This window comes from Glycine soja, chromosome 13, assembly GCF_004193775.1.
Source record: "Glycine soja cultivar W05 chromosome 13, ASM419377v2, whole genome shotgun sequence".
In the NCBI taxonomy this organism is placed as follows: domain Eukaryota; kingdom Viridiplantae; phylum Streptophyta; class Magnoliopsida; order Fabales; family Fabaceae; genus Glycine; species Glycine soja.
The window spans coordinates 9,515,170-9,529,135 of record NC_041014.1 but is presented as its reverse complement, the minus strand read 5'-3'; the positions used below and the strand labels follow the sequence as shown (position 1 = coordinate 9,529,135).

Genomic DNA, 13,966 nt, shown 5'->3' with positions numbered 1-13,966 from the left:
TGTTATTAAATATATAATTTTTCACTTATCAATTAATGTTTTTGTACATCTTTTTATTCATTCACTTAATTTTATTTTCAATATTGTTTTTACAAGATGTTAAATTAATGACATCTATAAAAGTGATTGTAATGGTATAATGTATGAATTATGTTTGACAAAATTAATTTTATTATTATTTTCATTCGGGTTTTATTATATAACTTCACTTGTTTATAAACGCTTCTTTTACGTTTGGAGAATTATATTGTTAAAATTAATTTCATAATTGTATGTATTGGAGAATTATATTGTTAAAAATATCATATTCAATTATCTTATATTTTTTATATGTCTTCTATTATTTTTTTAATAAATAAGTCCTATATTATGGAAATTTGAATTTATTTAATTTTTTCAATAATATATAAATAAATAAAATTATTAATATAATTTTATATATAGTACAAAAAACTTCATCCTCTAGTGCACGGGTACTATCTAGTTTTAATTATAAACCTCTTTTATTTTCTAATTTTGTCACTTCCAAGCCCAAAATATATTCTCAAATATTATTTTAATTAAAACAAAAAATGGAATATTTAATAATTTCTAATATTTTTATATAATCCGAAAAACAAATAGGGTGTTACAATTACTTGTCTGCATATTATTCATAAAAGAATTTAAAAAAATAAAAAAATAGCTTAAATTGTTTTCATAAATGTAATACAAGAATTCATATTATAAGTCTAAATATGTTAAAGATTTTTTTTGTTTTTGTAAATGATTGTTTCAAAGGGATAGTATAAGATATTAATACCTTTTTTTCTAGTCAAAATGTTAAACCACAGGCCTTAATTCTCAAATAAGGATGGTTCATTTTTAAGCTGTTCACCTGCATTAATTTATTTTTCAGCAGAACAAGTCATTAATACTTTTTAAGTATTAATTCCCTTTTATGCATTGGCGTCCCGTGCACTTAATTGTAAGTCGTTATTGAAAGCTGTCATCGACCTTCAAATTAATATGACGATGGTTCATTTATTTTAAGGTGTTCACCTGCATTATTTTATTTTTCAGCAGAACAAGTCATTAATACTTTTTAAGTATTAATTCCCTTTTATGCATTGGCGTTCCATGCACTTAATTGTAAGTCGTTATTGAAAGTGCTGTCATTGATCTTGAAATTAACATGACCAGCAATAATTTTTCGTTAAGATAATCACTTTGGAAAAACTTATAAGCTAATATATATCAGAATTTTATAAGAAAAATGTTCTCTAATGTTCAATTATTCAACTTTATATTCAACTTTCACTCATTATTATTATATTCTTTCCTAGATTATCACTAACGTTAGTACGTGTTTCTTGATAGTAGACGCAATCAGTCCCTAATTTTATTAATTTTCTAAACCACGTGATCAATAATTTCAATTATTTTATTGGATTCATATATTATTTTAATATTTGAATTGGTAACATGAAATTAAATTTCTTAGACATATCTTCGCAATTCCGCTTATTTTCATTTCTAGATTATCTCGAAGAATTCGAGTATCTTGATACCAGACGTACGCAAAAAATATTATTGCCCCCTAATATTTTTAGAGGAATTGCCCCCTAAATTTATTAACTTGACTAAACCATATGAGTAATAAGTTCAATTATTGCAATTAGTTCATGTATTTTATTCATGTTTAAATTTGCAATTGGTATTAAGTTTCCTAAGCTTATAGTCACTTTTAGATTAAGAATATAATATTAAATAGTATAAAAGTAGTGCGTCTTGTGTAGTGAGGGCCGACTGGGTTGGTCCAGTTGTTAAATGAACTTGATAAAATAAAATGATATTAGCTGAATTTCGTAATTAATGAGTTTATTTTTTTTTCTTGAAATCGAAACTGAAAAGGAGTAATTCATAAATTAAGTAAAATGAATTAATAGCAATTTAACATAAATCATAACTGGCAAAGCAAAGTAAAGATGAAATAGTATACATTACTATCATTGGTTTGCATGAAAAAAATTGTATATAGAGACAGGTATGAATGAATGATTAAGATAAAATAATAATATTGATGTGATACTTTTTTATCAATAAATATTAGAATTTCATTAGTAGGAAAATTTGAATCCACCTGATAATATTTTTTCATTTTTTTTCTTTTTTTACCGTCAAATCAATTCTATAACTTTGATAAGTAACAATATTATAACATGTGACTTGGTTTTAATATATTAGATGATGAAAAACAATACAAAACATACACAAATAATATATAGAATACTTTTGCTTAATAAGTTCATGAATAGAATATATCTTTCTATTATCATATTAGTACAAAGTTAATTATCTCTTCAACTAATAACTTTGTGGGTCAATAGTTCATATTTTGCTTATAATAAAAATGCTATGCACACAAATATATATAAAAGTATTTAGCTTAATTTGCAATACATAAACCGGCCGGTTCACATAATTTTACATATACTTCAATCCACCAACCTGCATTTATTCGACAGAAACGAAGGATGGACAGAAGCAAACACGCATATTATAATTTTATTCTACATTTCAAACATCACAATAACTATATAGATAAAACACTTATATATATATATATATATATATATATATATATATATATATATATCCTCAAAGCCAAATCCATTACTCCTTTGTTGTTATTTTCTTGATAATTTTAGGAGCTATGCCTTGACAAGATAAGCATCCATCTCTTTAGTGGATTTGTCAAAGTAGTCCATGTAGCCATGTGGAGGATCAATATTCTCTTTGATCTTCTCATATTCAAGAGTCCATTTAACAGCAGCACCGCCATCGTTCTTATCAGTCACTTCAAAGATCAGCTTAAAGCTCTTGTAGTGCTGACTAATATCTCCACCGAAGAGCATGAATTTGATTGTTTTGTTCTCTTCATCAATGGCTTCAATACTCTCCTGACATGTGTGTACCTTGCCGTCTGGTATTTCACAAGCAATTTATTATATATAACATAAAATTTGTGTATGAGAATTATAGAAAAAAAATAAGGACTACTTAATTATTTTAAAGAATGAATATATTATCTAACACACTCTGATTTCTTTTTTTGCTGAAGTACGACCTAGAGGACTAAAAGCCTATGTGAACCAACATATGCTAATTAATACATTTCTTTTTATTGATTAAAAATTATAAGATAACTAGAGAATTATTAAATAAGTTATAAAACTCACAAGAATTTTATATTTTTAATAAATTTTAATCAATAAATTAAAGAAAATAGGTTCGAAAGTATGTTGTTAATATTTCTTTATTTTCATTTAGTTTATTTAAACAAAACCTTTATCAAATAATATTTGTTAGCATATTAATGAATTAGAAGCATAATTGATTACGTACCTATGACATAAGTCCAGTGTTTAACCGAATTACCAACACCGTGCCAGTCATCACCATCATGCAGCTTGGTTTCATGCACTCTTTCACAAAGGTTCTGAACATGGTGAAGTTGCGTGGTTAAGAGGTTGAACCATTTGGTAGCGGATGCTTTCACCCCAAGTTCAGTACTAAGTTTACCAGCGAGCACCATGAATACTAGAGAAAAACAAGTAAATAATAGAAGCAAGAAATGGAAACAAACAAGGGATGAGAGATTGTGAAGTGTATGGAGCATTGTCACTTCTTAAATAGAAAATTGCTTACTACTAAGGACCAAATTAATTAAAATATACAATCTACTGCTCTCTCTCTCTCACTCACACACTACCTACTAAGGGCCAACTAAATAATTAAAATATATACAATCTCAGAAAATTGCTTACTACTAAGGACCAAATTAATTAAAATATACAATCTACTGCTCTCTCTCTCTCACTCACACACTACCTACTAAGGGCCAACTAAATAATTAAAATATATACAATCTCTCTCTCTCTCTCTCTCTCTCTCTCTCTCTCTCTCTCTCTCTCTCTCTCTCTCTCTTTCTTGACAATCATCCCAATTTTATATATTTATAGTAAATTAATATTTTATAAATACTTATTAATATATAAATTATATTTTATATTTATGATAAATAATTTTATGTTGTGATGCATTCTTATTTTTAACTGTTAATATATAAATAAAATTATATATAATTAGTAAATAAATACTTATGAACATACAGAGACGGACTTACATATTAGGGTGGGGCCATGTCCCCCTTACTTTTTTTAGCCCTAGTGCAAGGAATCTATGTAAAATACAAAGCAGATTTGGCTAAATCTTTGATCACTAGGTAGAACTCCCAGAAGGTGGAACTTATCTTTTCCTCCCCACCCACAAGGATCTCGGAAGTTATATATATATTGACTTTTTTATAAATTAAAAATTCAATAAATTATGGTATATTTTTTTGTCCGAAGATTACTGTATATTTATTTTGAAGAAATCTTATATGAATATTATATATTATATATTTTACTAAATTTGAGATATTATATAATTAATTTTTATCTCTGGATTTTTTTCTAAATTATAGAATCAATTATTTTTTTATAAAAAAATTCTTATCTAATATTATATTTGATCAAATTTTAATTATTATACACTAATTTTTTATCAATCCATTCAGTTGATACTTAAAAAAATAATACAAGATACACCAAACGTATATTGGGAGAGTGAAGTTCACTCTATTGAAAAAGAGAACATTCAAAGCAAAGTGAATGTAAGAAAGAGTGGGAAGTGTGAAGTTATGAGAAAGCAAATAGTATGATTTGTTTTTGTTGGACTTTGTGGCCTCAATAACTTAAGAGGGATAGACTTAGAATACAGAAGAAACAACAATCAATTTAAGAATGTTCTTTAAACATGAAAGACAAAATTGATTGCAATAACATAAATGAGATAAGGGAAGAGAGAATGCAAACACAGTTTTATACTGATTCGGCCACAACCCGTGCCTACGTCTAGTACTCAAGCAACCCACTTGAGATTTCCACTATCTTTGTAAAATCCATTACAAAGTCTGAACCACACAGGGACAACTCATCACTTGTGTTCAGGAATCCTTTACAACAAGAGACTCACAGTCTCTTAACCAATCTCATTGAATAAGAAGAATGGAAAAAGAATTATCTCTTCAAGAGAAGAATATTACAATAAAGATCATGTAAGAATCCTTATAGATTTTGCAAGTGTTTGGCCAAGGATTTCTTTTGAGAGAGCATTTGACAATGAAGTTTTTTTGGAATCTCTCTCATTGTCTTTTGAGAGGATAAGACATTTTTGCCAAGAAAAACTCTCTCTTCAATTTCGTCCCAAGTCACACATATATATAGGCCTTTGATGGACATTCAAAATTCAAATGATAAGATGTGACTGTTGGCAATATTCCTTGAAAATCCTCTCTAGTAATCGATTACAGAATTAGTGTAATCGATTACACAGTTGTTTTTCTTGAACAGTTGTGACCCTTCATTTAAAATTTGAATTCCCAACGTTCAGAGTCTCTGGTAATCGATTACATATGATGTGTAATCGATTACACACTTTCAAACCATTGGTAATCGATTACATGTATTGGTAATCGATTACATGTGCCTTGAATGACTTAAAACCTTTCATTGTGAGACAAGGCTTGATCTTGAAGAAATCTTTAATCAAGGCTTTGTTTGTTGAAAGAATCTTGTATTAATCTTGAAGCAAAATGAGTCTTGTTTGATTCTTCTTTTGACATCATCAAAATCATGTATACATACATTCACATTCTTCCCCTTTTTGATGATGACAAACATGTAATTTCTTCTCAACACCATCAAAACTTGCATGATTTACATTCTCCCCCTTTCTCAAGCAAATTCTTAATTCTTCTTGACATCATCCAAATCTTCATGATTTACATTCTCCCCCCTTTTTGATGATGACAACCACCTGTAGGTTAGGAGCAACAACAAAGAAAAAAAAATATCTATTTGCATATAATTTACTCCCCCTTGGTTTTGCAATGATTGCTTATATGAGAGTTGAAGATTTCATATTTTTCATATGTAAACAAATTGTCTCATAAACAATAGATAATTTTTCTTACTATTTTATCTTTTATCTTTCTCTCCCCCTTTGTCAACATAAAAAACAAATCATGAATAGAGAGGAGAAAGATGTTACCACTTGTTGCAATGTATGATAATCAAGTGATACCAAAAGGCATTAAAACAATCATTCAATATTAATCAAGCAAAAACAAGTACAATAACACATCAATCAAACACAATCAAATACAATCAATCATCAAATATTTCAAATCAAATTAATTAAATTAACAATCAACTAACTATACACAATAATTTCTATTAAAAAAATTCAAATTTCAAATTTCAAATTTCAAATTTTAAATTTTAAATTTTAAATTTTAAATTTTAAATTTCAAATTCCAACTTCAACTTTTAGTAACTTTCCCTTCCAACTTCCAATCTCCATTTTCAACTTTCAACTTCCAATAACTTTCATTTCCAACTTCCAACTTCCAGTAACTTCCACTTTCAACTTCCAACTTCCATTTTTAACTTTCAACTTCCAATAACTTCTACTTCCAACTTCCAACTTCCAAATTTTAATTTCAAATTTCAAATTTTAATTTTCAAATTTAACTTTTCAAATTTCAATTTTCAATTTCAAATTTCAAATTTCAATTTCAAAATTTCCTTTTCTAAATTTGAAATAGTTTTCTTAAAACATGAAACCAATTTGAAAAGTTTAATAGATTCTTTAAAAATAATCGAAAACTCAATCAGGAACAAACATCAAAGACAATACAATCAAACACACAATAAAAAATACAATCAATCAATCATCTAACACAGTCAATCAAATTCAATCACAATCATCAAGAACAGTCTAAACTCAAGTAGAAAACAAGCGTCAAAAGTAATCAATCAAAGACAAGTGACCTGTTGGTATCATTTGATATTACTTGTTGGGGTTGTTGATCAAGTGGCCTTTGTTTGTTGTCTCCATAAATCGCATATTCACTTTTCTTGGGGAGAAATGTGGCCTTCGTTTGTTGTCTCCATAAATCACATATTCATTTATCTTGGAGAGAAATATGAATAAACTTTGATGCATGCCATGTGTTTGGAGAAATTGCTATCAATGTATCGACTTTGCTCTTCTCCATTTTCATAGTCTTTCATCATGATACCCAGACTTATGATTTTCTTCTCTGAATCACTTGAATAATTTATGACATTATCTTCCCAAGTGATATATCCTTTCTTTTCTTTCTTCTCTTTGAAATTCATCTTGTCGGATTTTTTCATTCTTCTTTTAAATATAGGACAATTGAATCTCATGTGCCCAAGTTGATCGCACTCAGCATTTTGGGGTTAAAAAGGAACCTTCTTCTTTCTTCTTTCATCATTATCTTCTTTCTTCTCTAGTTTTTTTTATGTAGTTGCATTTCTCTCTACCATTGTAGGAATAAATGAATCAAATTTAATGGCATCCCATATCTCTAGATCTATGGCTTCTATAAAGATCTGCATTCGGGTTTTCCAATAATGATAACCCTCACCATTGAACATAAGAGCCTATTGATAGAATTTTCCTCAGAAAATGGAAATTTGGATGAGGCCATATCTATTCTTGAAGTTTTTAAACTTTATACAAGAATCCCGCTCTGATACCACTTGTTGGACCTTGTGGCCTCAATAACTTAAGAGGGATAGGTTTAGAATGTAGAAGAAGCAACAACAATTAATTTAATAATGTTCTTTAAACATGAAAGGCAAAATTGATTGCAATAACATAAATGAGATAAGGGAAGAGAGAATGCAAACACAGTTTTATACTGGTTCGGCCACAACCCGTGCCTATGTCCAGTACTCAAGCAACTCACTTGACATTTCCACTATCTTTGTAAATGTAGAAGCAAATTCCTTTGATGTTTTGATGATGATCATGATGATTTGATGCAAATGATGCAAATGGGCTTTTCATGTTTAAATTCAAGACAATGATTCAAGATTACGAGCCACAACATCAAGATGATCACTAGTATTTTAGGAAGGGAATTCCTAATTGATATAGAAAAAGGTTTGGCCAAGTAATTTAAGTTAAAAAGTGTTTTTCAAGAGATTTACCAGTGGCCAAAACTGCTTTACAACAGCTACTAAATATTTGAATTCAAATTTTAGACAGTGTAATCGATTACACAATATTGGTAATCGATTACCAACAGTTAATAAACGTTTTAATTCAAATTTTAAAAGCTGTAATCGATTACACAAATCCTGTAATCGATTACCAGACAAGATTTTCAGAAAAATGTTTCTAAGAGTCACAACTTCTCAAAAGGTTTTTACAGGACCACCAATGGTCTATATATATGTGACTTAGAACACGAATTTGCTCAGAGTTTTTAAGAACAACAAGTGTTTATTCTCTCAAAAAGCAAAATTGTTTTATCCTCTTAAGAATTCGTTGCCCAATCTACTTGCAATTCATTAAGGAATCATTTGATTGCTCAGATTGTAAAATCTATCTCTTTCAAGAGAGATTCATTCTTCTTCTCTTTCTAATTCTCTAAGGGATTTAGAGACCGAGGGTCTCTTGTTGTAAAAGAATTCTAAACACAAAGGAAGGATTGTCCTTGTGTGTTTAGAACTTGTAAAAGGATTTTACAAGATAGTGGAACTCTCAAGCGGGTTGCTTGGGGACTGGACGTAGGCACAAGGGTGTGGCTGAACCAGTATAAATCTGAGTTTGCACTTTCTCTTCCCTTAAACTTTTTTATTTATTATTGTTTTATATTTATATTCAGATTGTTCTATTTGAATTAATATTTAAGAAGTTCATTATTAACGGAATTTGTAACTTGAATAGAAAGTGAAATAGAATTTTAATTGGGGAAATAGTTTGTAATATCTTAATTCACTCCCCCTTCTTAAGATATCTGAGGCCACTTGTCCAACAGTAAAATCCATTACAAAGTCTGAACCACACAGGGACAACCCATCCCTTGTGTTCAGGAATCCTTTACAACAAGAGACTCACAGTCTCTTAACCAATCTCATTGAATAAGAAGAATGGAAGAAGAATTCTCTCTTCAAGAAAAGAATATTACAATAAAGATCATGTAGGAATCCTTATAGATTTTGCAAGTGTTTGGCCAAGGATTTCTTTTGAGAGAACATTTGACAATGAAGTTTTTTTGGAATCTCTCTCATTGTCTTTTGAGAGGATAAGACATTTTTGCCAAGCAAAACTCTCTCTTCAATTTCGTCCCAAGTCACACATATATATAGGCCTTTGATGGCCATTCAAAATCCAAATGATAAGATGTGACTGTTGGCGATATTCCTTGAAAATCTTCTCTGGTAATTGATTACAGAATTAGTGTAATCGATTACACAGTTGTTTTTCTTGAACAGTTGTGACCCTTCATTTAAAATTTGAATTCCCAACGTTCAGAGTCTCTGGTAATCGATTACATATGATGTGTAATCGATTACACACTTTCAAACCATTGGTAATCGATTACATGTATTGGTAATCGATTACATGTGCCTTGAATGACTTGAAACCTTTCATTGTGAGGCAAGGCTTGATCTTGAAGAAATCTTGAATCAAGGCTTTGTTTGTTGAAAGAATCTTGTATTAATCTTGAAGCAAAATGAGCCTTGTTTAATTTTTCTTTTGACATCATCAAAATCATGTATACATACATTCACAGTTTTTGTTAATTATCATATTAATACAAATTAATTTTGTAGGAAGGAATGATTAATCTTTGTCGAAAACAATAAACGTGCACAAGATGGGACGTCTTCTATGGTGGGGTTGTTGATAAGTGGTTCACCAAATGGAAGTTAAAAATATTAATATAATATATTAAATAGTTACTACTTGTTAAAATAATAATATCCGATTATATATAAAAGGTTAAAATATATTTTTCATTCATGTAAATATCAAAATGTTTGGAATCTATCTCTATAAAATTTCGAATATGTTTTTTGTATTCGTAAAATATAAATATGTGATATTTTAGTTTGAAACTAAATTCAAAAGATCCAATCCTACATTGATGTTAGGGAATTGTTGGCTAACATTGACACATAGAATAAGATTTTCATAACCCAATTCTGAACCAGAATATCATACATTTACATTTTGTGAGAATGAAAAATATACTCAAAATTTTACAAGAAGGATTTCAAACATTTTGATATTTTCAAGGATGAAAAATATATTTTAATTTATATATGAAAATAATAGAAACAATGTAAATTACGGGTATGTCCTTGTGCTAAAGACTACATTGACCTCAAATTTTTTAAAAATAAATAATGGGGGCATAACAGGAAAATGGGTCTTCTGCGTGGAAATTTATCCGCCGAGAATTGGGTGGCAACGATTGCAAAAGGGGTCTTGTGCTTGTGTGTGGTGGTTGGGTGTCGTTGGAAAAAATAATGCACGATTCTTCATTGTCGACAAATTGAGCTGATTTGTGATTTCATTGCTGGAATTAGTAGTTGTAATCCGCAAAGGCTAATTGGTATGAGCGGAGCTGTTATTTGGATGTCGACAAATAATTTATGTTTTTTGGTTAGGCATAGTAAGTTAGACTAGAACTGTTACTTGTTTGTCTATTTTTTTTTGTTTAATGTGAGTATTGATTTTGTTGCAGTATTATTTTGGACCGAATGGAAATGTCGCTGAATGATAATGGTGGTGCTGGAGGTTCTTCGTTTAATGAACAAAGTAGTTTTTGCTCGAGCACTACTACTTGTATATATATGCAGATAGCTACAAAGAAATTAACAAGTTTTTTTCTGCCCAAGCTACGGATAACATGATGTAAACATATCATCTAACTAACCTAAAGCTAAGGCCTTGGGTCCAGTCTCTTAGGTTGGCAGGTAGATGCTTTAAATGAGTTCATCTCTAAGCCTCATCCAATTACTTTGGGTCTCCTTTCTTCTGCAAAAATCAAAACACAAACTCAATCATTAATTGAGTCATTGAAACAACACAAAATTATTTAATTTGAATTTTGAATTGATGCCTGGAGCCTAATTGAAACCTTTTAATGATGATTTACATAGAAAATATTTCGGAAGTTATTCAGCCAATGCAGTACCATGACAACTAATACAAATTAACTCTGAGCACGTCCAAGTTAACTATATACCAGTGACTTAGTAATTGGATACTCAAGAGACTTAATAATTACATGATATATTCATTATATACACACACAAGAGACTTTTCACTTATTGACATGGTCAAGGGGTTAAGGGGTTATTGTTGACTGTTTCAATATTAAATGAGGAATTAATACATGTATTTTGAAAGAATTGGTATTTATGCTAAGCTTGGAATTTGGAGTGATAGTAGTCATTGCATTGATCGAGGCTACTATCAAGCAGATAGACTTTTTGGCTTTTCGGTTCTCCATGTCCTTGGTTATTAAGTGGCGGCCATGATAATGGCAAGTGGGTTAAGCCATAAATAAAAAATAAGTACATGGTATTAGAGTTTTTAGCGATTTTTTTTTTTTGAAAAAGTAAGTGATGAACTGATTATTCTCACATATTTAATTCTTGAAAAAAATTATAAAATCCTCAAACTTAAAAATAGTACAAGATATTTTTAAAAACTAATTTTGCAATTAATCTTTGAATATAAAAAGATAAGCCATAAATCATAAACATATAATCAATTTAAGTAACTCATTCGTAACAATAAAATATAAAATTCATAATTCATTTAACAACTCAGTATTAATAAAATATAATATTATTTTCCAACTTAAAATACTAAAGTAAATAATAATCATTACTAATTATAAAAATAAAGAAGGCTTAAACAATATAATGAAGAAAAGATGAATATAATTAGTATAAGTGCTTACGGTTTTTTTTATTATATTAGTATGCACTCTTAATATAATTAGTATAAGCTACAACTACTATTATTCACCAAACGCGCGTAAAGCACAAAGTTTACAAAAATCAAAATCATGGCTGCTCATTCATAATCATGAATTAATGATCCAAAAAATTATTGCATGAAAAATTAATAAGAAATGCTTTACCTTAAGTTCTTTTACATTTAAACAGCAACCAAAGCTGCGTGTTCCAGGATATGTCTTTACAAGGCCACGTATCTAAACAACAACATTTGCATCAACAAGACCCCACCCTCTACGAAAGGAAGACAAGGAGATGGGGAAGAAGAGTTAAGCCACAAAGAGCAGGAAAGAAGAAATACAAAACACAACTTAAACCACAAAATTAATCACCATTCAACACAAAATTCATATTACTTTTTTCTGCTCAAACTTCAACTCTCAAGGGTTCCTCAATCATGCCTTAGCAAGCTCTTCAATCGCCTCAATTTAAGTAACAGAGAACAAACCAGTTTGGTGGATCAGAATCAAAATTAGTTAAACAAGACCCAAATCATAATAACAGGTTAATATCCATCTACCTCATCATCATTGACTTCAAACTTTAACTTGTCAGACTCGTATTCCTCTGGATTCTTCCCCTCCTAACACATCAAAATAACAAGTTCAATCAATTATTGCAGTATATTACATTACACTATAAAATAAGAGTAAGTAGTATAGGGTAAAAAGTATTCACCAATTTCTTATTGTAAGCCAAAATAGTTTTCTTATACTCTTGTTTCTTCTTTTTGGCCATAGCAACGAAGGGACTTTTTCATGAAACATTAAATTAATGCAAACTAGGTTACAAAAATGTGGATATCATCAATAAATTAGGATGCTCCTTCTTGAACTGCTCTCTGAACTCGGACCTAAACCAAACAATCACAAAAACTTCAATCGCGAGAACACAAAAAAAACGAAATGAAATGAAAACAAATTCAGTATCAGAAGCAAACAAAAATCTGTACATGAAAATGAAAAAAGCGCTTGGAGGTCTCTTTCGCTTGTTAGGAACCTTAGCAGCTTTCTTCGATTGTTTCCTTCCAGCAGCACCAGTGCCCTTGCGCTTCAACCTAAACGACGCATTGAAAAAAAGAAGTTAAATGACAACCAAAAGATAAAAATGCAGAACACAAAATGATGAATGACAGATCGGAAAAACCATATCTAAAACCAGATCAGCACGCGTATGATTTTTATTTACCACAAAGTTGCTGATTCCCGACGGCATGCGTCGTTGAGGCCGATTTCAGCGACGGTGCAGATCTTATGGTTGTTTGGTGCCAGTGCGCAGACAATGTAGGAATCTGAGAGAAAGAGAGACAAAGAGAGAAAGTGAGTGAGGTTGTACTGGCTAGGGATTTAGGAACTGTGTGAGGCGTGAGTGTGAGAAGAAAAAGAGAGACAGAGTGACACTGTGAAGAAGTCAAAGCGCCGCCAGCTCCCTCAACTCTCTCAGTGTCGCAACGAAGAAGTCGAGGCGACGAAGAAGGAACGCGAGAGTGGGAGAGATGGCCTTGCGAAATAAAAGAGAGAGGAAAAAAATAAAAAAAATAACCAATTCAAAGACAGTCTCAAGAGAACCGTTCTAGTAATATTTTAAATATTTACGAAATTGCCACCGTTATATAAACAAAGGCGGTTAATACATAACCATAGTAGGTACCGCGTCGTTAAAAATGGTTTTTTTAGTAATGGAGAAGTGACTATGTAATGTTTTTTTTTTTTTGTATATTTGAACCTTTTAAATTAGGAACAGTTGGGTAGTATTTCTAATGGTTAGTTGCAATTTTCATATTGCAGTTGAAAGTGAACTTGATGCAGACGATTGTATATATTGATTCTGAATTTGATGATGGATGTTCACTGCACACAGGTTTATTTGTTGAAACTGATAATAGAATTGTTATTCGATCTTTACATGGCTTATAGAGTTTGAATTTAAGCACGGTGATGCCCAGTGATCATAAGAATATGTACATTGTCTGTCTTGAGATGGGTTACTTTTTTTGGTATGATAGAGTTAAAGGATTTGGA

At 30.0% G+C, this 13,966-nt stretch overlaps 1 protein-coding gene and 1 long non-coding RNA gene across 7 annotated transcripts; both read right to left on the bottom strand.

Annotated features, from left to right (window-relative positions):
* Positions 1–2,381: 2,381 nt before the first annotated feature.
* On the bottom strand, positions 2,382–3,667 carry LOC114381786 (MLP-like protein 43). Its single transcript, XM_028341001.1, has 2 exons — positions 3,388–3,667; positions 2,382–2,965 (listed from the first exon to the last, which is right to left on the bottom strand). The coding sequence occupies exons 1-2, from the start codon at positions 3,659–3,661 to the stop codon at positions 2,694–2,696; spliced, it is 546 nt and encodes a 181-aa protein (XP_028196802.1). The 5' UTR covers positions 3,662–3,667; the 3' UTR covers positions 2,382–2,693.
* Positions 3,668–10,685: 7,018 nt separating this feature from the next.
* On the bottom strand, positions 10,686–13,480 carry LOC114381273. Of its 6 annotated transcripts, none has more exons than XR_003659983.1 (7): positions 13,134–13,478; positions 12,898–13,002; positions 12,624–12,798; positions 12,466–12,528; positions 12,278–12,367; positions 12,071–12,179; positions 10,686–10,953 (listed from the first exon to the last, which is right to left on the bottom strand). It is a non-coding gene; the product is annotated as an uncharacterized LOC114381273 (long non-coding RNA). The 6 variants fall into 6 exon arrangements; XR_003659981.1 differs by having other exon boundaries at positions 12,302–12,528; positions 13,134–13,236; positions 13,336–13,477; XR_003659979.1 differs by having other exon boundaries at positions 12,302–12,367; positions 13,134–13,476.
* Positions 13,481–13,966: the final 486 nt, after the last annotated feature.

Bases quoted from the DNA above. Each gene is read 5' to 3' on its own strand.
- LOC114381786 (XM_028341001.1), bottom strand. From the start codon at position 3,661: ATGCTCCATACACTTCACAATCTCTCATCCCTTGTTTGTTTCCATTTC. The intron at 2,966-3,387 runs GTACGTAATCAA...GTGAAATACCAG, and splicing joins ACACTGGACTTATGTCATAG to ACGGCAAGGTACACACATGT.